Source organism: Eutrigla gurnardus, assembly GCF_963514095.1.
Source record: "Eutrigla gurnardus genome assembly, chromosome: 3".
Taxonomy (NCBI): Eukaryota; Metazoa; Chordata; class Actinopteri; order Perciformes; family Triglidae; genus Eutrigla; species Eutrigla gurnardus.
This window is the reverse complement of record NC_139917.1, coordinates 20,898,669-20,923,227: the sequence shown is the minus strand read 5'-3', so window position 1 is coordinate 20,923,227 and position 24,559 is coordinate 20,898,669. Positions and strand designations below refer to the sequence as shown.

The 24,559-nt window shown below is 43.1% G+C and overlaps 1 protein-coding gene across 8 annotated transcripts; it reads left to right on the top strand.

The window, feature by feature from the left end:
* The first annotated feature begins 467 nt into the window (after nt 1-467).
* On the top strand, nt 468-23,383 carry ctnnd1 (catenin (cadherin-associated protein), delta 1). 8 transcript variants are annotated; one of them, XM_084005756.1, is made up of 23 exons: nt 511-531; nt 6,161-6,308; nt 9,336-9,410; nt 9,534-9,659; nt 9,893-10,179; nt 10,340-10,430; nt 10,575-10,765; nt 11,105-11,366; nt 11,876-11,947; nt 12,765-12,915; nt 13,244-13,445; nt 14,984-15,101; nt 15,640-15,796; nt 16,841-16,858; nt 17,106-17,171; nt 17,375-17,502; nt 18,019-18,169; nt 18,304-18,499; nt 18,662-18,855; nt 19,029-19,076; nt 19,253-19,335; nt 20,734-20,788; nt 21,259-23,383. In XM_084005756.1, the coding sequence occupies exons 2-23, from the start codon at nt 6,168-6,170 to the stop codon at nt 21,315-21,317; spliced, it is 2,871 nt and encodes a 956-aa protein (XP_083861882.1). In that variant the 5' UTR covers nt 511-531; nt 6,161-6,167; the 3' UTR covers nt 21,318-23,383. The 8 variants fall into 8 exon arrangements, with proteins under 8 accessions (XP_083861888.1, XP_083861882.1, XP_083861885.1 ...); XM_084005759.1 differs by having other exon boundaries at nt 20,734-20,828; XM_084005757.1 differs by lacking the exon at nt 511-531 and adding an exon at nt 772-793.
* The last annotated feature ends 1,176 nt before the right edge of the window (nt 23,384-24,559 follow it).

Genomic DNA, 24,559 nt, shown 5'->3' with positions numbered 1-24,559 from the left:
CAAACAAAAATGATGCGAGCTGTTCCAGACAATCCCGAACGTGCACGACAGAAAAAGGCCGTAATTAACTCAACAATTTATAGTATTTTTTATTTTTTTTTAAATTTGTACTACAAAAACGATTTTCAGAGAAGCTTTCTTCTCAAAATAGAATTTGTTGTTTTAATTCATGATGGAGGAAGGGAAATTAAATCAGTGGTTTATTTTTAATTCAATCATGATTTCATAATAGTACATATTCAATATCAATAACAATCAAAATACACGCAGAATATCCAATTAATTTGAGTTCACTGGTTCGTGATGTAGCCTATCAACAAAAGCTATCAGAGAAAATCAGTTAGTGAGTTACTAATGAAAAAGTATTTATTTTTAAGTATTTCGTGAACTGTGCTATTCTGCGCTGTTCCCTTCCACGCTCCTCGCCCCAACCTATCACCCCCCCCCCCCCCCCCCCCCCCCCCCAGCAGAGAGGAAGAGCAGAGACAAGTGAACAACAAGCCGAGGAAAGGAGGAGAGGAAATTGCATAGGTGGGTGTTTTTTCTCCGTCTTCATTGGGAGTACTCTCGCCCCGTATTGGGACAGTTTATCTGTGCAGCTGTGAAGGTTTGCTCGACCACGCCGAGGTGTTTTGTTGTCTCGTCTCAAATCACTTCTTCCCCCGAGCTTCGGGTTGAGGTTTGGATCGTGTCAGCGCAGCAGCAGCACCACCACTCGGCTCCGGCTAGGCCTGAAGCCACCTCGCAAACACTTATGGACTTTGAAAAACAAGCCTAACACTCGCCAGATTCGGTAATGTCGTGTGTTTTTTGGTGTTTCGTGCTCGATGCGGCCGGTTGGGTGTGTTGTAGGTGGGGGAAAGGAATGACCTTTAATTTGGTGAACTTGGTTGTTACAACGCAGCGTTAGCAGGATAGCTACTGTTAGCAAAAAGCTAATATAGCTAGCATCGGTCTATTCCCGTCGTCTGCTTTGATGAATAACTAATTCGAAGTGAGACATGGGAAGGAAAGTTTAACAAAACTCATACACGCAGTTAAAACCCGCCTGATATCCCGCTAAACGTGAAATGATCCTGTAGATGTAACGTTAGCTAACATATTGGTTTATTGGTGTGGTTTGTGGGTACCTGTTTTAACGGTATGACGTTAGCGTTGCATGTTGAATGTTTTCTGTTTGCTGCTTTTAAACACCGAAGATACCAGACTTTTACATCAGTTTCTCCACCCTGAGCTATTCAGGTATTCAGAGCAGGTGAGAGAACACGGAAGTGAGCGGCCGCGTCACAGTCCGTACGTTAGGAGTCAAAGTCCAGTCTCAGTTTACTTATCAATCTCCTGTTATGTACTTACTATGAGACGTCCACTCTCTGCGGACGGTGAAGCTGCGTGGTGCGTTCAGGTGACTAAACTCGCATGCCGTGCGGTTCCGGCAGATTATCTGAGTTTTTTATTCATTTGTGTGTGTTGGAAGTCTACTGTGAAAGGTGGTCTTTTGGTGTGGTCTGCCAGGCAAAGGATGGGGAGTGGTGGGGGAGCAGCGAGGGACAAAAAAAAAAAAAAAAAGCAAGAACCTGTTGTGTGGGTCTGGATGTGTGGGTGTGGTAAGGTAGCAGGCATGTTTGTTGCTTTGTTGTTAAGTCCCTTGCTACACAGACACCATCTCAATTTACAGTTCTTCAGTGTTAACGGATGTTGGATTGCTCAGAGGGGCCTGGCTGAATCCACATTAGTGGTTCACTCTTGGACCAAGGTTGCTACTTTCAGTCCTTGGTCGTCTTTAGTTTAGACGGTTCACGAAAACAAACGTACAAACCAAGCCAAGACCTGTTTGACTGTGTGTCTGACGTAATTGTGAATTGTTGTGAACTGTTGATTTGAGTTGGTCCAGTCGGCTGATTGGTGACTTTTCCTGTAGCATGGAAATGCCTGTCATATTCCTCTAAACGCCCTGCAGGCATGTCTGCTTTGGCCTGCTGGAACATAGATGGAAAAGATTGTGAGCGAGTTGCTGCCTTCTCAGAAATGTCCTTTTTTTGTTAAGATGTAAAAAGGAGGGGCAAAAATGTTGGACATTTCTTCTGCTGCCTAGAATGTGTTCCTTGCCATTTTGTCTGTGGGTGCTGAAGTCTTGCTTCTTAGCCAGTTGTTTTAACCAAGGCTATCATTTGTGAGCCTCTGTAATGACGGGCTTTCAGAGCACACCACGGGTGTGTCCCGCTGACACACAGAAGCTGGGGTTTTCTTGTGTTGGCTCCTCCCTCCCTGTCTGTCTGTCTGTCTGTCTGTCTGTCAGTTTATCTTGCTTCCAACGGTTACACCTACCGTCTGTGTTTTTATTTGAACGGTGAGCACATGAGCTCGCTTTCCATGCAGTGGGGGACCTGTGTAATGTGAGATAGTATACACAGAGCAAAATAAAATGGACAGATTTCCAAAGCTGTGAAGCAAACTGTCGCACAGTACCCTCCCTCAGTGCTGGCGGTTAACGTCTTGGAAAGATTGAGCGCCAGCTAGCTCTTTTATTGTCCATCACTGTAGCAATTTAACCCACTTCCTTGTTTAAGTGGTGGTCACACTGATTGCGAGTCGCCATTGGTAAATCTTTACCAACTGCTGAACTGTGCTTTGCTTGGCCATTTTGCTGTTGCTGCATGTTTTGACATTTTAAATGTAATATTATGTAATTTATGTGTTTTTGCGACTTTTAATGAGTAAACATCTCATTATTGGCTGAAGCTGAATGTTTAGCCGACTCAGGTTAGCCACACATACTGATGAAGCTTCTCTTGTGGCCAATTTTTTTCGTAGATTATGACTAATCAATAGCCGCATTCATTAAAACCGCATTTCCCCGTCGGGTGACTAATAACGGTTGTCTTAGCTTAAATATAGGCGTTTGTTGTGTGAAATGGGTCTCTGCTCTTTTTGTTAAATACAGCTGGAGATTATTCCCTCTAAATTACTAATGGGGTGTAATAGCATTTTCAATTTCACACAGCGAAACAATTAGTAGATTCAGCCAACATTTTTTTGATAAAAATTAATTTAAGTTATTAGCAAGTAAAAATATCCTACATGTTTTCGTTCTAGCCTTTCAACTGTGAGGGATTGTTTCTCTTTTATCTGTTTATATCATTGTAAATTCAATATCTTGGCTGTTGACTGACAAACCAAGCAATTTGAAAACGTTACCCCGGGCTCTGGGAGATTGTGTTGGCCATTTTTGTCTAATCTCCTTGACATTTCATGGACTAAATTATTAATCTCAGACTTAAAGCATAGAATATTCAATAATGAAAATAGGAATTAATAGTATTCACCCAATTTATTGCATTTCACCCAAACTATAATGTAGCTCATTCGGTGTCTGGGGAGAAATTAATTTGTAATGTGGGCATGAAAGCCAAGGCATTTATTGTAACTTTTGTCACTTAACTATAATATTGCATGTAAGAACTGGAAAACAACATTAAAAGTTTTCACACGATATTACAATGGCTGAAAACTAAGCGGTTCTAAGTCAGGGTAGCAGATATGGTAGTATTTGGATGTGGGCCAAGGCTAACACACACACACACACACACACACACACACACACACACACACACACACACACACACACACACACACACACACACACACAGAGGCCAAATCTCTGTGTGACCATTTTTAAATGAGGCTGAGTCAGCGTAGCAGTTGGCCAAGCCACAACAGCATTTTACCATAGATTCACCTCAGCTCTGTGTGTGTGTGTGTGTGTGTGTGTGTGTGTGTGTGTGTGTGTGTGTGTGTGTGTGTGTGTGTGTGTGTGTGTGTGTGTGTGTGTGTGTGTGTGTGTGTGTGTGTGTGTGTGTGTGTGTGTGTGTGTGTGCGCGCCTGTGCGCGTGCGCAGGCGCACGCACGCCTGTGCGCGTGCGCAGGCGCACGCACGCCTGTGTGCGTGCGTGCGCCTGTGCGCGCCTGTGCGCGCCTGTGCGCGTGCGCAGGCGCACGCACGCCTGTGCGCGCCTGTGCGCGCCTGTGCGCGTGCGCAGGCGCACGCACGCCTGTGTGCGTGCGTGCGTGCGCCTGTGCGCGCGTGCGCAAATTGGAACAGAATGCGCGTGAGCCTGCCACAACCACCAGGGACTAAGTTGCTGAAATAGCAGTGATAATGTTGGAATACACACCCATCACAATAGTCAGTGGGCACTGGGTGATAGACAGACCAACTGGCTGTGAGCGTGTACCTCACAAAGTTTTCAATGAGTAGTTGTGGACACTGATAATGTGTATACATCTGTGTTGGGTGTTGGCTCAGGATGGTAAGGAGCTTAGCAGTCTAAGTCTAGGGCTATTCCATTAGCAGATACGATTTTGCGTTGCTGCTAATAACCTTACAATAGATTATTGACTAATGCCCAGGCTTTAAGTGGCTAAAGACATTTAAAACTCTCATAAGCAAAAGCTTCCCGCCACAAGAATGTTAGTGGTGGAGCTCGCAAAGCTGAAGAGGTTGTGTGGGTCTCCGTCTGTTGCATGGAGGCACAAAAGACCATCTTCCTCTATGCTCTCAGAGAAGTGATGTTTTGACAGAGCCACAAAGAATGACCGACACTGTGGTATTCCCACTTATCTGATGTGTGTTGTCTGTACTCCGTTAACAAGTTTGAGATCTTGGTTAGGCTCAGGAGTTAACTGATTTTTCATACCATCCATACTAGAAGAGAGATAGTCATTGCTTTATACAGGGTACATATAGCCACTTGCGATCATTTCAAAACCATGTGAACATTATCCGCTAAAGTAGCACTTTGTCGGTTTGTGGTCGGGTGGCCTGATAGGGTCAGAGAATGTAATGTGGCCCACTCTCTCTTTCGAGGATTGAAGTGTTTGGCTGGGGAGAGAAAAATGTTGTTGTGTGAGGTGGATGAGAGCAGTACAATGAGAATGAAGGTCTCCCTTATTAGGACAGCTGAGACAGGATATGACACGCTAAATCTCACTGTGGAATGTATGACAATGGCAGTCGTTTGTGTGTGTGTGTGTGAGTGTGAGTGTGTGCACAAAAAGAAACAAGGCACCATTAAACTCACAAAAACTTGTCAAGGATATGACCGTTGGAAACTTGCCATCTTTATTATGTCTCTGACCCACATACACAATCACTTGTGCTCACACACGCTGGCATTTGTGCATACTCAAACTTCATACAGGAGTCTTTGTTCACTCAGCCAGTCCTCAGCCAATTGATCTACATGAGTCGGTGAACTTTGAAGTAGAAAATTAGTTTTGCCCTGGTTTGGAGATGAGCCACACTCATGTCATCCAGTTGCTGTTCGATACTATTAGACACTGTCCAAACAGTCGCCCCCCAATTCCTTATTCCTTCCTCACCGACGTCCCGGCTGACGAAGAATATTCACAAGTATAGTAAATGTAGTAGAACAGGAAAACAAAGTGTCTCAACAACTTTACCCGCTGTGGAGAACACGGTCAATTCGAAGCACCTCTGGGTTTTTAAATATACTGTAACTTGATGGTGTGATGCTGTCTCCTTTTATAACTCCTCTGAATGCTCTTAAACTTGCATCCATCTCCCCTCTCCTTCCTTATTTTCTCTGAATCCTTGGAATGAAGAAGTGCTAACAAGCTCCATGAAATGAGAACTGGCTGCAATTATCTCTTGTCACTTATCTCACTTTGTCTCTATTTTAAACCCTGCACGCAGAAGGTGAAGAAACGCACTGAACACTTGTCGGTAGCTGACTTCCATGCACTGCTCTGCTGATGCTCGTCTCACCTTGAATTTGAACTGAATGATCTTTTGAAGATTAATTCTCAACTTGTGAGATCTTTCTTTGTTCCTGCTGTTTGTCCTCAATGTGTTTCTTGCTCTTGTTCTGCTCACATTTTCTCTGTATCTGCTATCTTCCCTGGCTTTGCCTTCTTGCATCAGTTCCTATTGCTTTTTAACCTCTAAATTTCCTCTTCATTAGCACTTAAGTGTCCTAGTGACAGGGACCGTCTGCCTTTTTATATCTGTGTCCATGAATGGTTCAGACTTGCTGTATGTCTGTTCTTTGATTAAATCCTGGTGTTGGTTGAATCTCTTCTCTCTGGTGTTGACCTTGTCCTGTCCTGTCCTGCCCTGTCCTGTGCTCTGCTCTGCTCTCAGCGTGTGAATGGAGCAGTGTGCGAGTACGGCCTCCCTGCTGGCCTCGGTGCGGGAGCAGGAGAGGCAGTTTGAGATGCTGAGCCGAGCTCTGGAGGAGGAGCGGAGGTCGTGTGCCGGCACCCTGCCCCGCCCCCTCCCCAACATGCAGGTAACACGGAACAAACCCTGCCCTCCATTTCCACCCACCCTCATGCACATTTTCCATCGAAAAAGTCATTGATCCGAGCGAGTTCATCCAAAGTCATCTCCATGGTCACCCCGTCATCCCATCTGTGTGCTTGGATGGCAGCAGAACCTAAATCAAACCTGTGGCGAAAAATACCTCCTCTGTAGTTTTAAGTCGGGTTGGAGTCTTGAATTGCACTTTTTGGGTGTTAAACGTTGAGTCAAATTAAGCGACCGAAGCACCTTCCAATACAGTCTTCCTACTTTGCACCCTCTGTTGATCACTATTTTTTCCATCCTCCATTGCTCCTCAGTCACTCCCCATATCTTTTTCAAAATAAGTGCTCCCATCATCATCATCCTATCCCTTCACCAATCAAGCTTAACAACAGTGTAACCCATCCTGTTTGTCTTTACTTGTCCATGAACGTTTGCATGCAAAGCGATTCTTTTATTCTTGGCGCTTTGTTTGTTGTGATATTGGGCTTTTCCTAGACCATTGTCAGCCTTTGTTGCGCCAGTATTTCAGTTAGCGGTTTATTTTTTATCTGTTGTATTATTTTTTAGTAATAGAAAGATATCACTGCTTTTTCAGTTGGTACCAGTTAGACATGTTTCCTCAGCTGTACATTATTGGTTAAAAATTATCATAGCTAATCTGTGTGTTTCGCTGCTTACGCACCCTCTTTATCATTGGTGGTTCATAGACTTCCGAGACTTTACCTCACATTAAGACACGCAGCCACACCCACGCATTCTTGCTCATTCTTTCGCTTCCTTATTGACATGTATGGTCATTAGCATACATGTCCCCCCCACGCACACACACACACACCTTGGCCCTAAGGCAACCTTTGAAACACTCTCATAAACAACTGGGCTCTCTCACTTGCTCACTTTCGCTCTGTCGTTGGCTGCTCTTGTGTGTGGGCACACCTTTTCCAGGACACGTCCCAGGTAAATCTAGTGGCTGATGACGAGGAGCAGAAATATAGGTAGTGTGTCATGGTGAGAGCTGGACAGAAATGTATCCTGTGCTGGTTCTTATCTCCGTGCTGTGTGTGTTTACATAGCCTGAAGGCATTCGGCATGCTGCTGCCACTCTCCCAGGCAGTGTAGACGACCTCAGTCTTTACTGACAAGTTCCCACACGCTCACATCTGCCCAGCACTTTATACTATTCTCTCTGACAGAGTCCTTATCTGGGATAAAGTGTCTTTATTTGCTTAAATTAAATCTTGGTTATTTGATCTGGGCTGAGTGGAACTTAAAAAGGTTGTCATTGCTTCTCTCACAAGCATTATTTCCAGCATTTTATTTAAAAATACAGGATTTCTGTTTGAATGAAACAAACCTCCTCCAACTGCCCATCCCTGCCCCCATTACCCCCATCGTAGTGGAGATTAAATTGATTGCAGAAGAGCTCCTCCTGTGGCTGGAATGGGAAGTGCACCACACCCATCACCACTCCTCGGCATGCAATGCTGTTGGTGTCGACTCATAAGACGTTTGTCTTTTTGTTTGTCTCGCTCATTATGTATTTCACTACTAATTTTCTTCATTCCATTATCATAGTCCATTTATATGGCAGTTGGATGACTTGTTGGTTGGATCCAGTTGTTTGTGTTTAGGGGTGAAGTGTGCATACATGAAAGCCTCTGTTTGTGTAGCTGACATACAGGGTTTTTGCATGCCTTTTGGAGTTCATCTAGTGTCATTCTTTGCCCTCATCTACACTGCAAGCATGTCAACACACGTTTTTCGTTTTTCGCATAGATAGGCTCTCATTCAAATCTATGCAGCTCTCTGCACGACTCCGTGCGGGCTCAAATCTCAGCTGCGTCTCACGGGAGTTACCTTATCCTGAAGCGTTTAAGGTTCTATAAGGTTTATGTGCTTAAAGGTTTTTTTTTGCACATAAACAAATACTACTACATTACGCTTTTTAATTATTAAACATTTATCATATGTTTATTTTCCTATTATCTGACCTTTTTGTTCCTAAAAGCATGTTTTTTCTTTTATTGTTGCTTATTTATTGATTCTGGGTTGTAATTATTAGCTTGATGTATAAAGCAAAAGTGCAAGGATGGTGCAACCTTACAGGGGTTACAGTCCTTTTTTTTTTGGCTGAAACGCACCGCAAACTACAAACCAAGGTCTCACTGACTTTTTTTTTCACACAATGAGCGACACAACAGCAGGCTACAAGTAATTTTCTTTTGAAGCCGGTGACATGAAGCCGATGAAACTGACACCTGATACTTGTCGCTGCAGGACTTTTTTCAGCACTCCAATATTTCAGGTCCCCTTCTCTGTCTCAACAATTCTTGTTCTGTCATGACAACTATGGAAGAAAACCACATAGTTGCCGTTAGCCTGTTCCCAGTGCTATTTAAATTTGTGAGTTTGAGAGTGAATTAATAGACACTGGCTTTAGAGAGAGAACAAAGCTTTGAATATGAAGAATAAAACGTTATTTTCTGATTGTTTAACTGCCGTGAAGCACAAATAGACACATCCACACCTCACAAACCTGCACGTTTGATCTCGCTGTGGCCTCTCTTCCTCTCTGTCACGCCTGCAAGGTCTGTGAGAGAGACATTTCTCGTGGGTCATAAGTGGTGGTTGAGAGGAATTATTTTTGTATCAGTATCAATCAGAAAATTATTGCATATTATACCTTTTTTTACAGGACAAAACTACATAAAGTAGTGCTTGGCTTGTCGCTCGTCGTGTGACCATAGCATTAAAGTGCCTGAACATCACGAGATAAAGCTGTGCTATTAAAATTCAAATGAAAGATGACGACGGTTGCTGCTTTCACTTTTGTTTTTAATTTCTTTAGTACTGTTCATTAGTAGATTGTCACTCTGGATGGTTGGAAAGTTAAACTGCTCAGTCGATGTTGTGATGTGTGTATGTGTTCATCAATACATATTCATCCTTTAATTCTAGGCAATCGGTGTGTGTGTCCAATCCGTTCATGTGTATTTCATCCTCCCTGCAGAACGGCCGCATTCCGTGTGATGCAGACATAGAGAGGCTGACGCTGAACGAGGGTTACATCAACGGGACACATCATGTAAGCGTTTTTCGGAGCACTCTGTTTTTCAATTGTTTAATTCTTAAGATGGTTAACCCACCGATATTCCATGTGAGACCTATATTTGAGGGTTTTCTTTTCTCTGTATCTGTATGTGTGTAGTTCAGGATGGAGCCTGGTCAGTTGATGCAGGAGACATACACTGTGGAGGAAGATCCCCAGGAGGTGCAACCTGTTGTCTCTGTGGAGACCAGTGATGATGGGACCACGCGGCGCACAGAAACTACGGTAACACCAGTTGATGGGGAAGGAATTCACTTTGCAAAGTGTGCACTAAATGCCTCGAAAAGAAGAACAGTTTTGTGTTGCGTATGTTTGCAACGTGTCTAGGTTAGGGTTCTTTGGGACATTTCATTTTTAAAACAGTATGACTGAATTACCTTGACTGTGTGCCTTCTTTTTAACTTGTGGTTGTAAAGTGTTGAATCTTTTCTCCTGCCTCCCTTACTTTGGTCTTTAAGGTAAAGAAAGTAGTGAAGACCACCACCACTCGGACAGTCATCCCCTCTGTGTCAGACACACTTTCCATGGATGGTGGGGGTTCAGTGACCGGTATGGGGGGCTACACTGCACCCATCGTCTACAGACAGGGACCCGGCGGTGGCGTGCCCATGGACTACCCCACTCACACTGTGCCCCGCAACTACCACTACGGACCGCCGGGGGGCTACGATGATTACCGTGCTGGACCCCCACCTGAGGCCTACGCAAGCCTTAGCAGGGGAGCTCGCATGGATGATCACTACAGGTATGTTTTTTGCTGAAACGTATGTTTATGTAAACATAGGTAATCTAGAATTCAAGCCTTTGAGACAGGCTAGACATTAACATTATGATTTAAACTGATAATCCTGCCAGTATTTCTATCTCTTCCTATTCTCACGCTTCCCTTTACCTCCCCTCTCCAGACCAGTCCATCCAGATGGTTACAGAACTCTGGATCCAAGCTACAGAGCCCCCAGCAGGAACCAGCTGGACCCCTATGCTGCTCAGCCACAGGTATATTCAACGATCATTGTTGTTGTTTGGTCACTTCAAGGTTGACTTGTTTTGCTGCCATTCTATGGGTTTAGAATTGCCATGGCATAGGTTTGCCACAGCAGTTGGCTTGAACCTATTATTTTGGATACTGTCCCCATGTAGGTTGGGCGTATGGGAAGTGCCATGGAGCTGTCCTCTATCCCGAGGTTTGTCCCAGAGCCGTACGGTCTGGAGGATGATCAACGCAGCATGGGCTATGATGAGCCCGACTATGGCATGGGACACCCAATGCACTACAGCACCATGCCCCGCAACCACCATGCATTCCCCCATGGGCCACCACGCAGGACTGGGTAAGTTGTGTGTTTTGTAAAGACTCGGCTTGTGTTTCATGGCGTAGTTAGGTCTAGATTTGAGTTCTGGGTGTATGCACTCTGTATAGTGTCTTTGAGTCATCTTTGAGAGTGATGTTTGATTTTGTGTAAGAAGTACACACAATAATATTCCTTCCACAAGCATTAATATTTCAGAGAAAAGCTGAAGTACATGGAAAATGTATCAAATTTGTATTGTTTTCAAATCACCACTGTATTGATAAAGTACAGGTTTTCCAGGTTTCCTCTCAGTTTGTATTGATTGATGTCTGTGTTTATTCAAAAAATGCATTAATTTATGTACTCCTCTCTCCCCAGGAGTTATGAGGGCACCTTGGATGGCGACATGAGTGGCCCAGGCGACATATACTATTGGGGAGGAGGAGCGCCACTGGCCCAGGGTGAAAGGGGTAGCATGGCTTCATTGGACAGCACTCTAAGGAAAGTTCCCGGTCCTGGCCCCGGTGGCTGGCGTCAACCAGAGCTGCCAGAGGTCATCGCCATGCTGAACTATAGGTTGGACCCTGTCAGGAGCAATGCAGCTGCATACCTGCAGCATCTCACCTACAAGAATGATAAAGTAAGAGATGAACATGTGCAACCATATATGTGAATAGTATACAGCTCTCATCCAGTGTAAAGTAGATTGGAATAGACTTAAAATATAAATTATATGTAAATTAAAAGCATTTAGTTGAGGAGCGCAGAGGTCAAACCACCATCTTGCAGGACCTAAACTGACTAGTCATGTGTTTTTTATGAATGATTGAGGCATGTATTTTTGAGGATATATCAGAGCCAGAGAGAATGTTTAATTTCAGGGAGTAGACAGTAGAAACCTTTTTTTTAGATCACATTTGATATATAGCTGGTTTTGAATTGGAACTGGCTCCAAATGAAGAACTGTCAATATTTTAATCGAACATATTGCTGGCAACATAAACATACAGCAAAGCCTAATAAACGTAAAAAAAAGGATGTAGTCAGGAATTATGTCTAAAGCTGGACAGACTCTCTGTGTCTTTATTGATCTTTTGTGTTGTGTTTGTCTGGCCACAAAGTGCTTATGTCGATCCTTTTGCCCTCCAGGTGAAGTGTGATGTCCGTCGACTGAAAGGCATTCCAGCTCTGGTCTCTATGCTTGACATCCCAAACAAAGAGGTGCGTTTGCTGATTTTCTCTGTGGCTTTCTGTTCATTCCTTATCCAGTAGAATTGTGTTATGATTGGACTAGGTGGGGTAAAAGTGAGGCTAAAGGGTTTAGGGTGTAGTATAGTTACAGTTAATTGGCCTTAGATAAGGTGAACTCTGCTCTAATATCATTTTGAAGGGGACATAGAAATAAACATTAGGTATTTGGCTACTCTTGGTCAAATTCTGTAGGTCAACATGAGTACTAAATATAGTTTCGGATGAAACACTTTGTGGTTTTCCTATGATTGCCTTTCATTTAGCACAAGCTGTGGCAGGACTTTGCTGATCTTTGTATGGGCATTACCAGGCAAACCACATCATGCATTCCACTCTAGAGGCAATTTCACGTTTCATGCCTTACGGCCAGTGACAAGTTTGAAGTCTGAGTGTTTGTCAGATGACTTGCTGGCTGGAGGAATGGGACAAACTGCTGGCTCCAGAGACTCCACTTACTTTGTGTGTGTTAGTATGGTATGTTGTGTGAAAAGCTCTAAAGTATCATGTAAACATTCTTAACACATTTTAATTGCGCAGTACAAATTGTATGTAATAGAGTTTGAAAAAACAAAAGTGACGTGCGATATTGATTATATGATGCACATTAACGTGCTGTAATCAAAATTGCTTTAGAGTGAAAATATGTTAGAAATGTGCCAAAGTAATTATAAGTAATTATACACAATTACTTGCATGAGTAGAAATACCAAAGCCATTTACCACATTACTACTGTTTACTTCATTATAAGTTATAGATCAGTAAGCTGTTGTTGCCTCTTTGTCAAAGGTTCACTATGCAGCTTGTGGAGCACTAAAGAACATCTCGTATGGCAAGGATCAAGACAACAAGATTGCCATCAAGAACTGTGACGGCGTGCCTGCTCTCGTCAGGCTACTGAGGAAGACCCGCGACCAGGACCTCACTGACACCATCACTGGTTAGAGTCACATGCAACAGCACAGTGTGGCCTCCGACCAAAATGAGATACAGACACCACACTGTAGAACGTGTTGAAAATATCAATCGTATACAAAAAGACATATGCTATGAAAATTCCCACACTTATTTAAAGCCTAAGCTTCTCTCTACATATGTTTATTGTATTCAAGTTGTGTGAAAATATGATATAGCTTTTACTGTTTTCTATAGGCCTATATTGCCATTGACAACATTTGGAAATGTTGGAAGTTGGTTTTATAATTGGATACAATAAAAACAAAACTTTGGTTCACATTTTTGTTCACACGTTTTTCTGTTTTTCGCAGGGACATTGTGGAACCTTTCATCTCACGACTCGGTGAAGATGGAGATTGTGGACCATGCACTGCACGCCCTCTCGGACGAGGTCATGGTGCCCCATTCAGGGTGGGAGCGAGGGAGCAACGGAGCGGGAGGAGGGGAGGAGAACTGTAAGCCCAGACATCTTGAGTGGGAGACGGCCCTTACCAACACCGCAGGCTGTCTGAGGTATGGAAGAGCTGATCCGAGCTGCTGGACTGCCACTGACGATAGGAAGGGGATGCAACGAGGGAGGGTTGATGGTAGACAAGTGAGGGAGAAGATGGAAACATGCCAGCTCAACAGACTGACAGAGGAGTGGGGTGTATGAGGAAGGAAGGGAGCAGTTAACGGAGCAGAAGAGAAAGGAAAGACATGATGATGGGGTCTTGATGAAGAGAGAGCAAGGAAGCTTCATGTGAAGTCTTTTAATTCCACTTCCACTGTCAGATTACAAATGCATAGCATGTCCCTCTAAATCAGAATACGCCAGCCCAGCCTACAAGATCCATGCACGTCCACCATATTCAAAAGTTTGTAGTGGAGTAATGCTGAGTAATGCTTTTAGGCTTATTGGTTGTTAGGTTTATTGTGCATGTCAGGAGCCTTCAGTCTTATCTGCTAGCACATATAAACAGAATATCTTATGTCATTTGATATAGTGCTCATTAAAAGACTCACGGTTTAGATGTCAGTTATTTATTAAAGACTGACTGAATTGAAGAGTAGTGCAGACTCGCAGTAACTCTGAGATCAGGAGGGAGTGGGAATTTCAGAGTTTAAGGGGAGGGTGCAAGCAGAGGACAGTAGGGCATTGACTTACACAGTGTAAACAGTATGTTCTGTCTATTATCTACGCATTCCCCTTGACCACACAGTTAATTAGTGTCCATGTGCAGGTCTACAAAAGTATGTGTGAATAACTTGGTAATCTTGAACACTTAGAAACTTTGGTATTTCCAGAAATGGTCTGGACAGTATAATCTCGGTAGACTACGAGAACCGACACCGTAGTAAAAGATCTGCACTGTGTTATAAAATCTAATTAAGAAGTGCAAGGAAAAGGTGTCGGCACAGGAGACTTTATAATGAATTGGTTTAGTTTTATCTCACTCTATTTCTGAGCACAGAAAGGATTCACTGCCACCAAAATAAATTTTAAATTTGGGAAATTTGTTCCTTTTTGTTGAGAAACTTATTTTTTTTTCTCCAATTGCAACATGTAAATAAATGTTCTGAACTATGCAGTGAAGTGGAATCAGTGCCCCCTCCTGTGGAAGGGAATGTGTCCTGGTATTGTGTGAGTGTGGGCCTGTCACTGGACAAAACACCAGCACAAAAGACCAAAACTGAAAATTATTCCTCAGAGTTTTGTTGTTCACATTCTCCCCCTCTGCGTGCCTTCTTCATCAATGGCCCAACCAGCCATGTTAGACTGACTGAGTTAGAGAGCAGCTGAAGAAATTGGTTCAGAGCTGTAACTAGATCTCACTAAACTGTACTCTCTTTGTAGACCAAGAGATTTAACAGGAGTTTCATTCAAACAACTCTTTAGGGGCATGTTCAAGTATTGTGTGCTGGAATCCCTTTGTAGTCACTAAAATTGACTCTTTCCCTTCCCTTTGAACCTCTTAACTGCCTCAATTATTTCTCCAGCCTTTCAGACTGTTAATCCACGTTTTGTTTTACATTCTTTCCCCTCTTCTCGAATTTCCACTCATCCCAAGAAATGTGAGTTCAGAGCGAAGCGAGGCGAGGAGGAAGCTGAGGGAGTGTACAGGATTGGTTGATTCCCTTATGTACATTGTCCAGTCGCAGATTGACTGTAAAGACGTCGACAACAAGGTAAGAGGAACTCTGATTTTATTTGAGTCTGATACATTGCCTCAAGTGATGTCACTTAAGTCAGCGTGGGTTGGGGCTGAATGAGTGGAAAGTAAGAAAATAATAAAAAGGGATCCGGAGTTGTAAAGTTACAATAAAGTGAGCGTACCGCATCTCTGTAGCCTGTTCGTCATCTCTCCTTGTGGCTAGCGCTCACGGCTACAGTAACCACTACTAGCGTCACGCACTAGAATCTCATACCGAACTGTCAGCGGGTGAAGTGCAATGTGGGTAAAGCATGGAATACGTAATGAATTATAATTTGGATCCTTTTTTTCTCCATACTCTCCATTGTGAGTGCAGCAATGCTAGAGGAGTGCAAAGTGTGTGTGTTTTTTTTTAAACCAAATGTGACGAGTTAATTAAAACAAGAAGGCGTGTGATTACGTGTAGGTGATGTACTTGGTGAGAAACTTGGTAGGTTGAGAGTTTGCATTTTAACAAGTCTCTCATCTCTTTTCTCCACCTCACCCACTGTTCTTCACCTCCGACTTTGCAGTTGATAGAGAACAGCGTGTGTCTGCTGAGGAACTTGTCCTACCAGGTGCATCGTGAAATCCCCGGCTGTGAGCGTTACCATGAGGCGGTGCCCCTCAACCAGGGCCCCGCCCCCTCCAGCCAGAAAGGCGGCTGCTTCAGCTCCCGCAAGAGCAAAGGTCTGTGTCAGAGTGAGAGAGACATGGGCTGTATTTGTTCAGACAGTAGGAGGAACGTTAGCGGTGATGTCACAGCAGTGTCTCACTTGACTGATTCACACATGCGCATGCAGACACATTTTGCACAATCAAAACCACTCGCTCGCACAGGAATGTTAGCAATTTCCCCAACTGCCAGGAAAGCTTATCCCCTCTCCTGCTGCTCTGTTTGTGTTTCACTGAGAGTATTGATTTGTCATTTCTCTACGACACAGCCCCAAGAGATTCAGCGTACAATGATATGAAATAGAGAAAAGCAGCAAATTAGAGAATGTTTGGCATTTCATTTTGTGACTAACAAAAGTAACGATGAACCAAAACAAATTGATTAATTGTTCAAGCTCTAAAATAATTATAATATGATTATTATGAATCAACTAGAATCTTCGGGTGATTGCTACTTTCTAACAGTAATCTGTACAGAAAAAAAAGTGCTCAGGTTTTTAATTTCACCTGGTGCCACAAAAGATTTTACATTCAGTGATATAGCCAACAGAATCATAATTGCAACTACTTAATGACGGAGACGATTTTATCAAAGTAGCTGCTATGCAAGACAGAGATGGGATGATGGAGTGTACAAAAAATGTGTGATCACTTGACATCACATTAGCGATCAGCAGTGGTTGGGTAAATGCTTTTCTGTGTATTTATAATTGTATAATTCTAGGTGTGTTGCACAGAAATAAATCACAGCAACAAGTTCTCACACTGGTGCCTTACAGAGCTGTTACAATGTGTGTGTGTGTGTGTATAAAATAGTTATATGAGCTGCTTTTTTCAATTTTTTTTATTTGCTTTATTTGGCCGTCACACTTGGCATGTCACATTGCTGATTTCTGTGCGGTGGCAGCAGTGCTGTTGTTGGGAAGCAGGTGTTAAACTGGGTGGCTCAGTTGTGGCTGCTTTCCTCTTACTTACTGTAAATGCTCTCTCTTCCTCCTGTTCTGTCTTTCTCCTCTTTCTCTCCTCTATTTCTCCCCCTTTTTTTGCGCTGGGCTACAGATGAGTGGTTTTCCAAAGGTAAGCTCTTTAACTCTGTATGACTGAACTTTGCTTTTGCCGCCTGATGTTGTTGTTTATGTTGTGGTAGAGTAATAGTAATAGAGTAGCTGAGCTAACGGGTCAGTGTAACTGCCTTGGTACTAACATGCATGCCCCATGCACCTCAGTTTTTAGTCATACCATACGTCTAACCAAACTATGAGTCATTTACTAACAGTAGAACTCAGGTTGTGTGTGTTTCTGAAGCTGTGATGTTTGGTTCCAGGGAGGAAAGATGAGGATGCAGCAGCAGATATTATAGACATTCCAAAGAGGACCGCACCTGCTAAAGGTAACTATAAGTCCACTCAACACCTTTTACTGTATGTATCATACAGTACAAAAATATGCATTTATTCATGACGTATCCTTCTCAAAACCATCTTCACCCTCCTTTTGTTCATCTTCCACTATGTTTCACTCTTGCTATCCTTTCTTGCTTCTCCACACTTCTCCTCCTGCCCTCTTCCCCCATTCTCTTCTTCTTTCTTGTAGGCTATGAGCTGCTGTTCCAGCCAGAAGTGGTTCGCATCTACACCTCTCTGCTAAAGGAGTCCAAGAACCCCACCGTGCTGGAAGCCTCGGCTGGAGCTGTTCAGAACCTGTGTGCCGGACGCTGGACTGTAAGAGCTGCTATTCATTATTATCCTGTTCCATTTCACCAAACTCCCTGTGCTGAGTAAACACACTAGGGAGGGAAACTATGTCCCAGATTGTGAGAATCTGAAGAAACATGAACACAGACCTATACACAGCTCTTACAGCACGCAAAACAGAACTTGTGAGATGGTAGTCATTCAAATCTGAGAGTGCTGGGGGAATATTAATGCAGTGTTATAATTTAGATTTCTGTGGACAAGATTATCTATGCTATAAATGTACTGTACGGCTGTCTGCATGCAAACTTAACCATCATCGGTGCTCTGTGCACTTTCTTTATGGATGTATTTAAAAGTAGATTCAGATGATACAAATATTTGGTTCCCTTTGCAAAAAATACTACTTGGAAAATGATCATGCAGAGGTTTGTTAGTGTCACGATTTTTAAGCATTAGACTGTCAGAAAATACATCTATCCAAGGTATAGCAGCAGTTGGTACCCTAATTGAACTGAAAACAAACAAACTGTGCCTGTTTAGTATGGGAGGTACATCCGTGCCTTGCTGCGCCAGGAGAAGGGTCTACCCATGATGACTGAGCTGCTGGCCCACGGCAACGACCGCGTGGTCCGCGCCATGTCTGGAGCCCTCCGCAACATGGCCATTGACGCACGCAACAGAGAGCTACTAGGTGAGACTTGGAGTGCTTTGTGGGCCTGAGCCAGTCCTGCTGTCACATAAGGAGTTAGTGAATGAAGAGGATAGTGTCAGTATTTAAGTGTGTGTGTTTTTTTTTTCATACTCCTTTTGTACGTGTGTTATCAGGAAAACATGCAGTGCCTCACCTGGTGGCCAACCTGCCTGGCGGCGGTCAGAGTCAGCCAGTGCGAGCGCTGTCAGAAGAGACAGTGGTGTCTGTACTGAGCACGCTCCATGAGGTGCTGGGCTCCAGCCTGGAAGCAGCCAAGACCCTCAGGGCCTCCCAGGGAATCGAGAGACTGGTGCTCATTAATAAGGATGGGTAAGGGCTGATTTTTGCAATTATTTCTGTCCATGGCAACCTGTTTTTTTGCCAGTTAAAAGAGCGGTTTTAAGTTACCTTCCTTCATTATGTGTGCCTTTATAAGTTGAATCGTCTTTTTAATTCCCTGTCTCTGTGTCTCCTGTCCGCTGGGATCACCAGTAATCGTTCTGAGCGGGAGGTGCGTGGGGCCGGACTAGTGCTCCAGACAGTTTGGGGCTACAAGGAGCTACGGCGCACTTTGGAGAAGGACGGTTGGAAGAAGACGGACTTCATGGTCAACCTAAACCCTCCCAGCAACAACACCAGGGCCAACGGAGGATATGAGGACAGCACTCTGCCGCTCATAGACAAAGGTCGGGAAGCAAAAGGGAAATGTATGCATGTAAATGATGCCGCTCTGCAAGGCCAAACATCTCAGAATTAAGTTAGGAGACACCAAACATTTGCTTTCACTGTCATTCAGTCTCCTCTCCCACTGCCTGTCTGTGCAAACGATACTCATTGTATTTGTGTCTTTAATACACAGGGGGCAAGGGGGACCGGGAAATGATTCCTATGAATGACTTGGGACCAGGCAAGTGTGACAACAGAAAAAACACACACTAGACAATATCACACTAGGCTTTAATGTTGGCATGTGTAACAGATGAAACTTGTCAAAGAGTAGTTTTTTGTGTGATTTTTGAGATCCTCGCATTTCAAACACACACACCATCTCCCTCTGGTTCAACATAATTATTTCCTCTTCAGATGCCTACTCCACACTGGACCAGAGAGGGAGAAGAAACACTCTGGATAACACACTCGAACCTGCTGACAAAAATGCAGTACAGGTAAATACTGGCCGTGTGAACACATACGCACGCACACACACATAAACACACTACACTCTTCCCATACACACAACCCTGCATGACTGCACTTAAACGAGAACAACTCCCTCACCTCACTCTACTACACCCCTTTACTTGCCTCACCTACAATTTCTAGACATTTTTAAATTTGTGAGCCTAAAAGTGCAGACAGGATCTTGATTTTCAAAAGGGTGTTTTAGGGCGCACTCACACTACACCAGCCGTTCAGCACCCAGGCACGGTTGAGCCTAAAGTCCGGATCGTTTGGCCAGTGTAAGCGATCCGTTCTGTACTTAATAACGGTATGCTTCCTCTGCCCCGGCACGCTTGGAAGAGATGGATTTGAGCACATGCACGGATACGCAATGTTGACATGACGTAGGCTTTAATCGACAAGCCGTCCCACTCATTATCGCTCAGTGTTCTACTCAGATCTCCCCCTGCTATTGAGCCGATTTGTGACTGAAAATACTGTTGATGACTGACTGTGTAGGACACAGAGTTCTGGGTCGGGCTTGGGGCTTCAGACTCATGGTGTGAGGTCCATTTGGGCTGGAACAGTGTGAGTGCAAGCCGGCTGGGGAACCCCTGTGAGGGGGCAATTGTACCGAGGCACGGTATGATCAAATGGCCCTAGTGTGAGTGCGCCCTGAAACACACTCGCTGAAGAGCAGTCCTTTTACTAAATGTTTATATTATCTTATCATCTGCCAATATTTTTTGCCTCCGTATCATCTCTGTGAGAGTGATTCCAGTTGTTTCAGGAGGCGTCAGTGTGGAGTCTGTGCTGTCACAAAGCCCAATAATAATGATAATGTGCTTTTGGATTGGATATTGATAGCACATGATCACCCAGGTGAAACAATGGGAAATGGTTGGAAATATGAAACTAGTTAATCACGTGCAGCACACACACCTTCTGAGGTTCCAGGCTTCAGGATGATACACAGACAAATCTCATTCCTCCCTGCTAAAAATGTTACCGTGTGAACAGACATGTTCTCACACACCCACGGACAGCATGTCGATGCATGTATTGTTAAATCAGTGGTTGATCCATTTCCTGGACATAATTTCTCACTGAAACATGATCTAATGTTAAACTAACCTTTTTTTTTAACCCTTCTTTCATTTCTCATCTGATGCACTTCTTTCTCTCCACTTTGTTGCTCTTTCTCTATCTCACTGTTGTTTTTCTCTCCATATTTCTTTCATTTTTTTTTGTCTCCTCACCTTCTCATTTTGGATATTCCCACTTAACCATCTTATTTCTGTATTTACCCCCCTCCTCACTGTGTGTCCTGTCTCTCTGAATGTCCCGTCTGGTATCTCTCCTTTCTCTATCACACACTCCTACTCTCTTTCTCTCACTCTCAGGGAGGGATGTATGGGGAGAGGCAGGCCTCTTTGCCTCTAATGGATTCTTACGATGGTTAGCCTACACCCACTGTCACACTGCATGTCAGCGCATGGTATGTGTGTTCCACTGGCTGCGCCTCTCAACTCACTGCATGGCCTAATATCTTAGTTGTGTATTAAGATCTCTAACTGTTTGTGTGTTTGAGAGTGACCAGTGTTTCAGTGCTCAATAAGCTTCCACTGTACTGTATTTGGACTGTTTTTTGCTCCCCCTGCTGCTGAAAAGTGTCACGTGATATTTGTGAGATGTGATTATATTTTTTCTCTCTGTTCAGTTTGTCATTTTTGTCTAACGTGTGGTGACATTGTTGCCAGCAGTCACTATTGTGGATTGTATTTTCTACTTTCTTTTTTTTTTTTTTAATAGCCACTGCTGTGAATCTGAATTTGAAATGTGCCATTCTTCCCACTTAGGCATGAACACCTCACATTAGCTGCTCCACGTGATCAATTCCCACACTTGTGCCTCTTCGTCTCTTGCAGAAAAACTGATTGTGTGCATCACAAGACGACAGCCTCCTCCCACCTACTGCCCTTGCTGAACTGACAATGGGGGACCACTACACTACCGATGGGACTAAACTCCATCCTTTACACTCGACTCTTCTGTCCTCCTTCACTCTTCAGAAGCTTCTCTTCTCTGTCTTTCCCTTTGTTACATTCCACCATTACAGCTGACAAACTAATGAAACCGCACAGAAAAAAATGACGTGGATCTACGCTTCCTGTGGACAACCGGACGAGACATTATGACCACTTTGTGCTCTGTTAGTCCCTGAACTCCAAAACGCTAACCACTCAATCAGATACCCTGGCCACTACACTACATCTCGACACTACAACAACAAACAACTTGCTTGGACAACACTAATTCTCTCTTCGACATAAAGTAGACTGTGGCTTTATATGAGAAATGTTCTATTTCTTGGAGAAAGAAGTCTAAACTTGGACTAATTCAGCTAACTGGAAAGTCTATTTACTGGTAAAATTTTACATCAATGACTATTATACTCTGTTTAGAAGAACATAATGTTTCTCTTTCTTTCCGATGATTAAATACTACAAAAAAAGGATTTCCTACCACTAAGAACCAATGTCTTATGATCTAATCAGATGTGTAGAGCTTCTGCGTTTGTCTTGGTAGTGATCGTTCCTCTTGCTTTGCTCTGTACCACAGTAATGTACATGTGCCAATGACACTGCTACTGCTGCGACTGCCAATACTGAATGCAAGAACTTCGCACGCACACACACATGCACGCACACACACACGCAACTTCTACAGCAGCCACACTAATAGCTGTCTCCTACTTTGTTTTGTGTGCAGCTTGTGTCGATGACACTCCATCGATAAGCTGCATGGGGACGCTGCGTTTTCTGTATTTGATCATGATCCATAGATATAAAAGGAAACGGTTCCAGTATGGATGTTCTTAACCACAGAAATGGAGCAGACAAATGATTCCTCTTCTAGTTGGAATAGATGGTATAGTCTTTCAAAAGTGATGTTTCTGTTAAATGTAAGCCCCTTAACTTTGTGCTCCTTGGGAGTTATCACAGGATTTGTGGGGTGCATTTACTTGTATCTGCAGGTCTGTGATCTTATGAATGTGTACATACAAGAATGTCTCTAACGGCATCTGTGTGGGCTAACTGGAGTGCCTCTCATTCAGGAAAGGTCTAATGTGTGTGTGCCCGACATGACAAGGACATGATGTAACCAATCAAGGTGTCTGTTTCTTAGCAGGTTACTAGTTGGGAATACTGTATATGGAACTCATCAGTTTTCTATTCTGCAAAATAATATATGTGAACTTGTATGTATGTAAGAGTTGATTCTTGTTATTGGATTTTTTTTTATTTTATATATAACATAAAACTCTTGAGTTCTGTATAACTTACTTCACAAACCCATAGCCTACCTGACTTTACAACAACAGAACAATATGTGGGAGAAGACACAGCATTGTCCTTTTTTGCCCAAATTTCTTAAGTGCAGTGCTTGTTCTGTAGAAGAATGCATATTCTTAGTGCTGAGTGAGATGTAGATACGTACTGAGTCAATGATTAAAAGAAGCACTAGGGGGGTATAATGTGTTTTTCTTTCCTTTTTTTCTCTCTCAAATTAACGAGTTGCCTTTAAGAGTGGACTAAAAGAGGAGAGCAAGGGTTTGTGTTAGAAAACAACAGTGTCAGGAGGCATAGACCACAATTTGCTATTGGAAAAGTGGAGAAAAATAAAAGCACATTTAAACTATATATACACAAGAGAATATTTGTTAATTTTAATGGTTTTATGTATATCTTTTTTTTTTATATATTGATTTGGGTTTAATTTTTTTTGGGGTGAATGCATATGCAATCAGATGTTATGTTTTTGATTTAAAAACGTTCAGTTTATATCTTGATTAAATGCAAAACAAGTTGGCTAAACAAAATCCTCCAATACAGTCATGAGATACTGGAACACTAATGGTAAAACAACATTTAATTCTGGACTACACCTTAATGTCTTTGCCTTGGCTCTTAAAGTTGCACATTCTCATTTATGAATGGATTATGTAACTAGCAATACTATTTTTAATAAAAAAGAAAATGATTTCTCATAGCTTTGTTTTCCTTTGCCTCTTGTTGATCCTACTTTTATAATGGAGCGTTGAGAACAGTCGCTTGTCAGTCTTTTTCGTCGTTACGTTAGCCAGTAGGTGGCGCATCTGAGTCGACGCCTCACTATTTCACAGCGATTATTAGAAGGGGAAGGTGTCAACAGTTTAACTTAATTGTTCTGCATTTAGTGGAGTTTAGTGGAACACTGGCGTGATCGAGGCTAGTTTTATTCATAGCGTGGATGAGTTTAACTGTCCAAAGCATCCTCTGCACGTACAACAGACATGTTACTGGTGAGTGTAATTTTCAAGCTAACGCTAACGTAAACTTGACGCTACCTCACTTTAGCTGCGGAGCGCTACTGTGACGTCGGGTTTAGCTAACTGTTATTTTGCTAACTGAGTTGCACCGCATAACTAAACCTGCATTATAGCTGGCTATCGTAACGTTATAAATGTACTGTTTGTGAATAAGATGTTTTTTTCCCCTTCATTTGTCTGCTAATGACGTAACGATAGCTAACTTTTAGCCGCAGAGAACCAAAAGACTTAACACTTTCTGAAGGCAATTTTTTGTCAAATGTGTGGTTTGTGGCTAAAAGAAGACTGCTATGGTCGAACATGGAATACTTGGAAGTAGGAAAATACCAAAAAAAAATACCCTGAAAAGGAAAATGTCCCAGACATTTAACGCTAAGTTCACATACATCGACATTGCGCGAGCGCAGACCATGTCCACGTGCTGCGCGACACGGCTGCCACCTGCTGCAAATTAAGTGCTGATGACAAAACATTTTTTTAAAAGATATATGCTAGTGATAGTTGGGAACGAGTAGATCGTTAGACTGTAGAGGCATTTTATTCACAGTGACTGACTTTACAAGTTGCACATTAAATAAACAAAACAGGATAAAAACGCATTCAAAGATTGAAATGACCTCATAAATAAAGGGCAAATAGTAAAACCAAGGCAGGGACACACATTTTATTATAGGCAACGATGCACAGGTGTATTTTATGTAAGCTCACCACTGTACAGTACTGGAAGATGTACTTTAAATGTAACAATTTTCCTGTATCTGTGCTTCCTCGCTCCCAGTGCCTATGTTGACATGCAGCGGTACTGTTGGCCAGGTTATCAGATGCAGCTTCTTGGAGAGCTGCAGAGACAACAAAAC

What these genes read in the sequence shown, in the direction of transcription:
- ctnnd1 (XM_084005756.1), top strand. Translation starts at nt 6,168, where the DNA reads ATGGAGCAGTGTGCGAGTACGGCCTCCCTGCTGGCCTCGGTGCGGGAG. An exon ending in AACACCGCAGGCTGTCTGAG is followed by an intron (nt 13,446 to 14,983) that starts GTATGGAAGAGC and finishes ACTCATCCCAAG; the next exon opens with AAATGTGAGTTCAGAGCGAA. An exon ending in TCTGCCGCTCATAGACAAAG is followed by an intron (nt 18,856 to 19,028) that starts GTCGGGAAGCAA and finishes TTTAATACACAG; the next exon opens with GGGGCAAGGGGGACCGGGAA.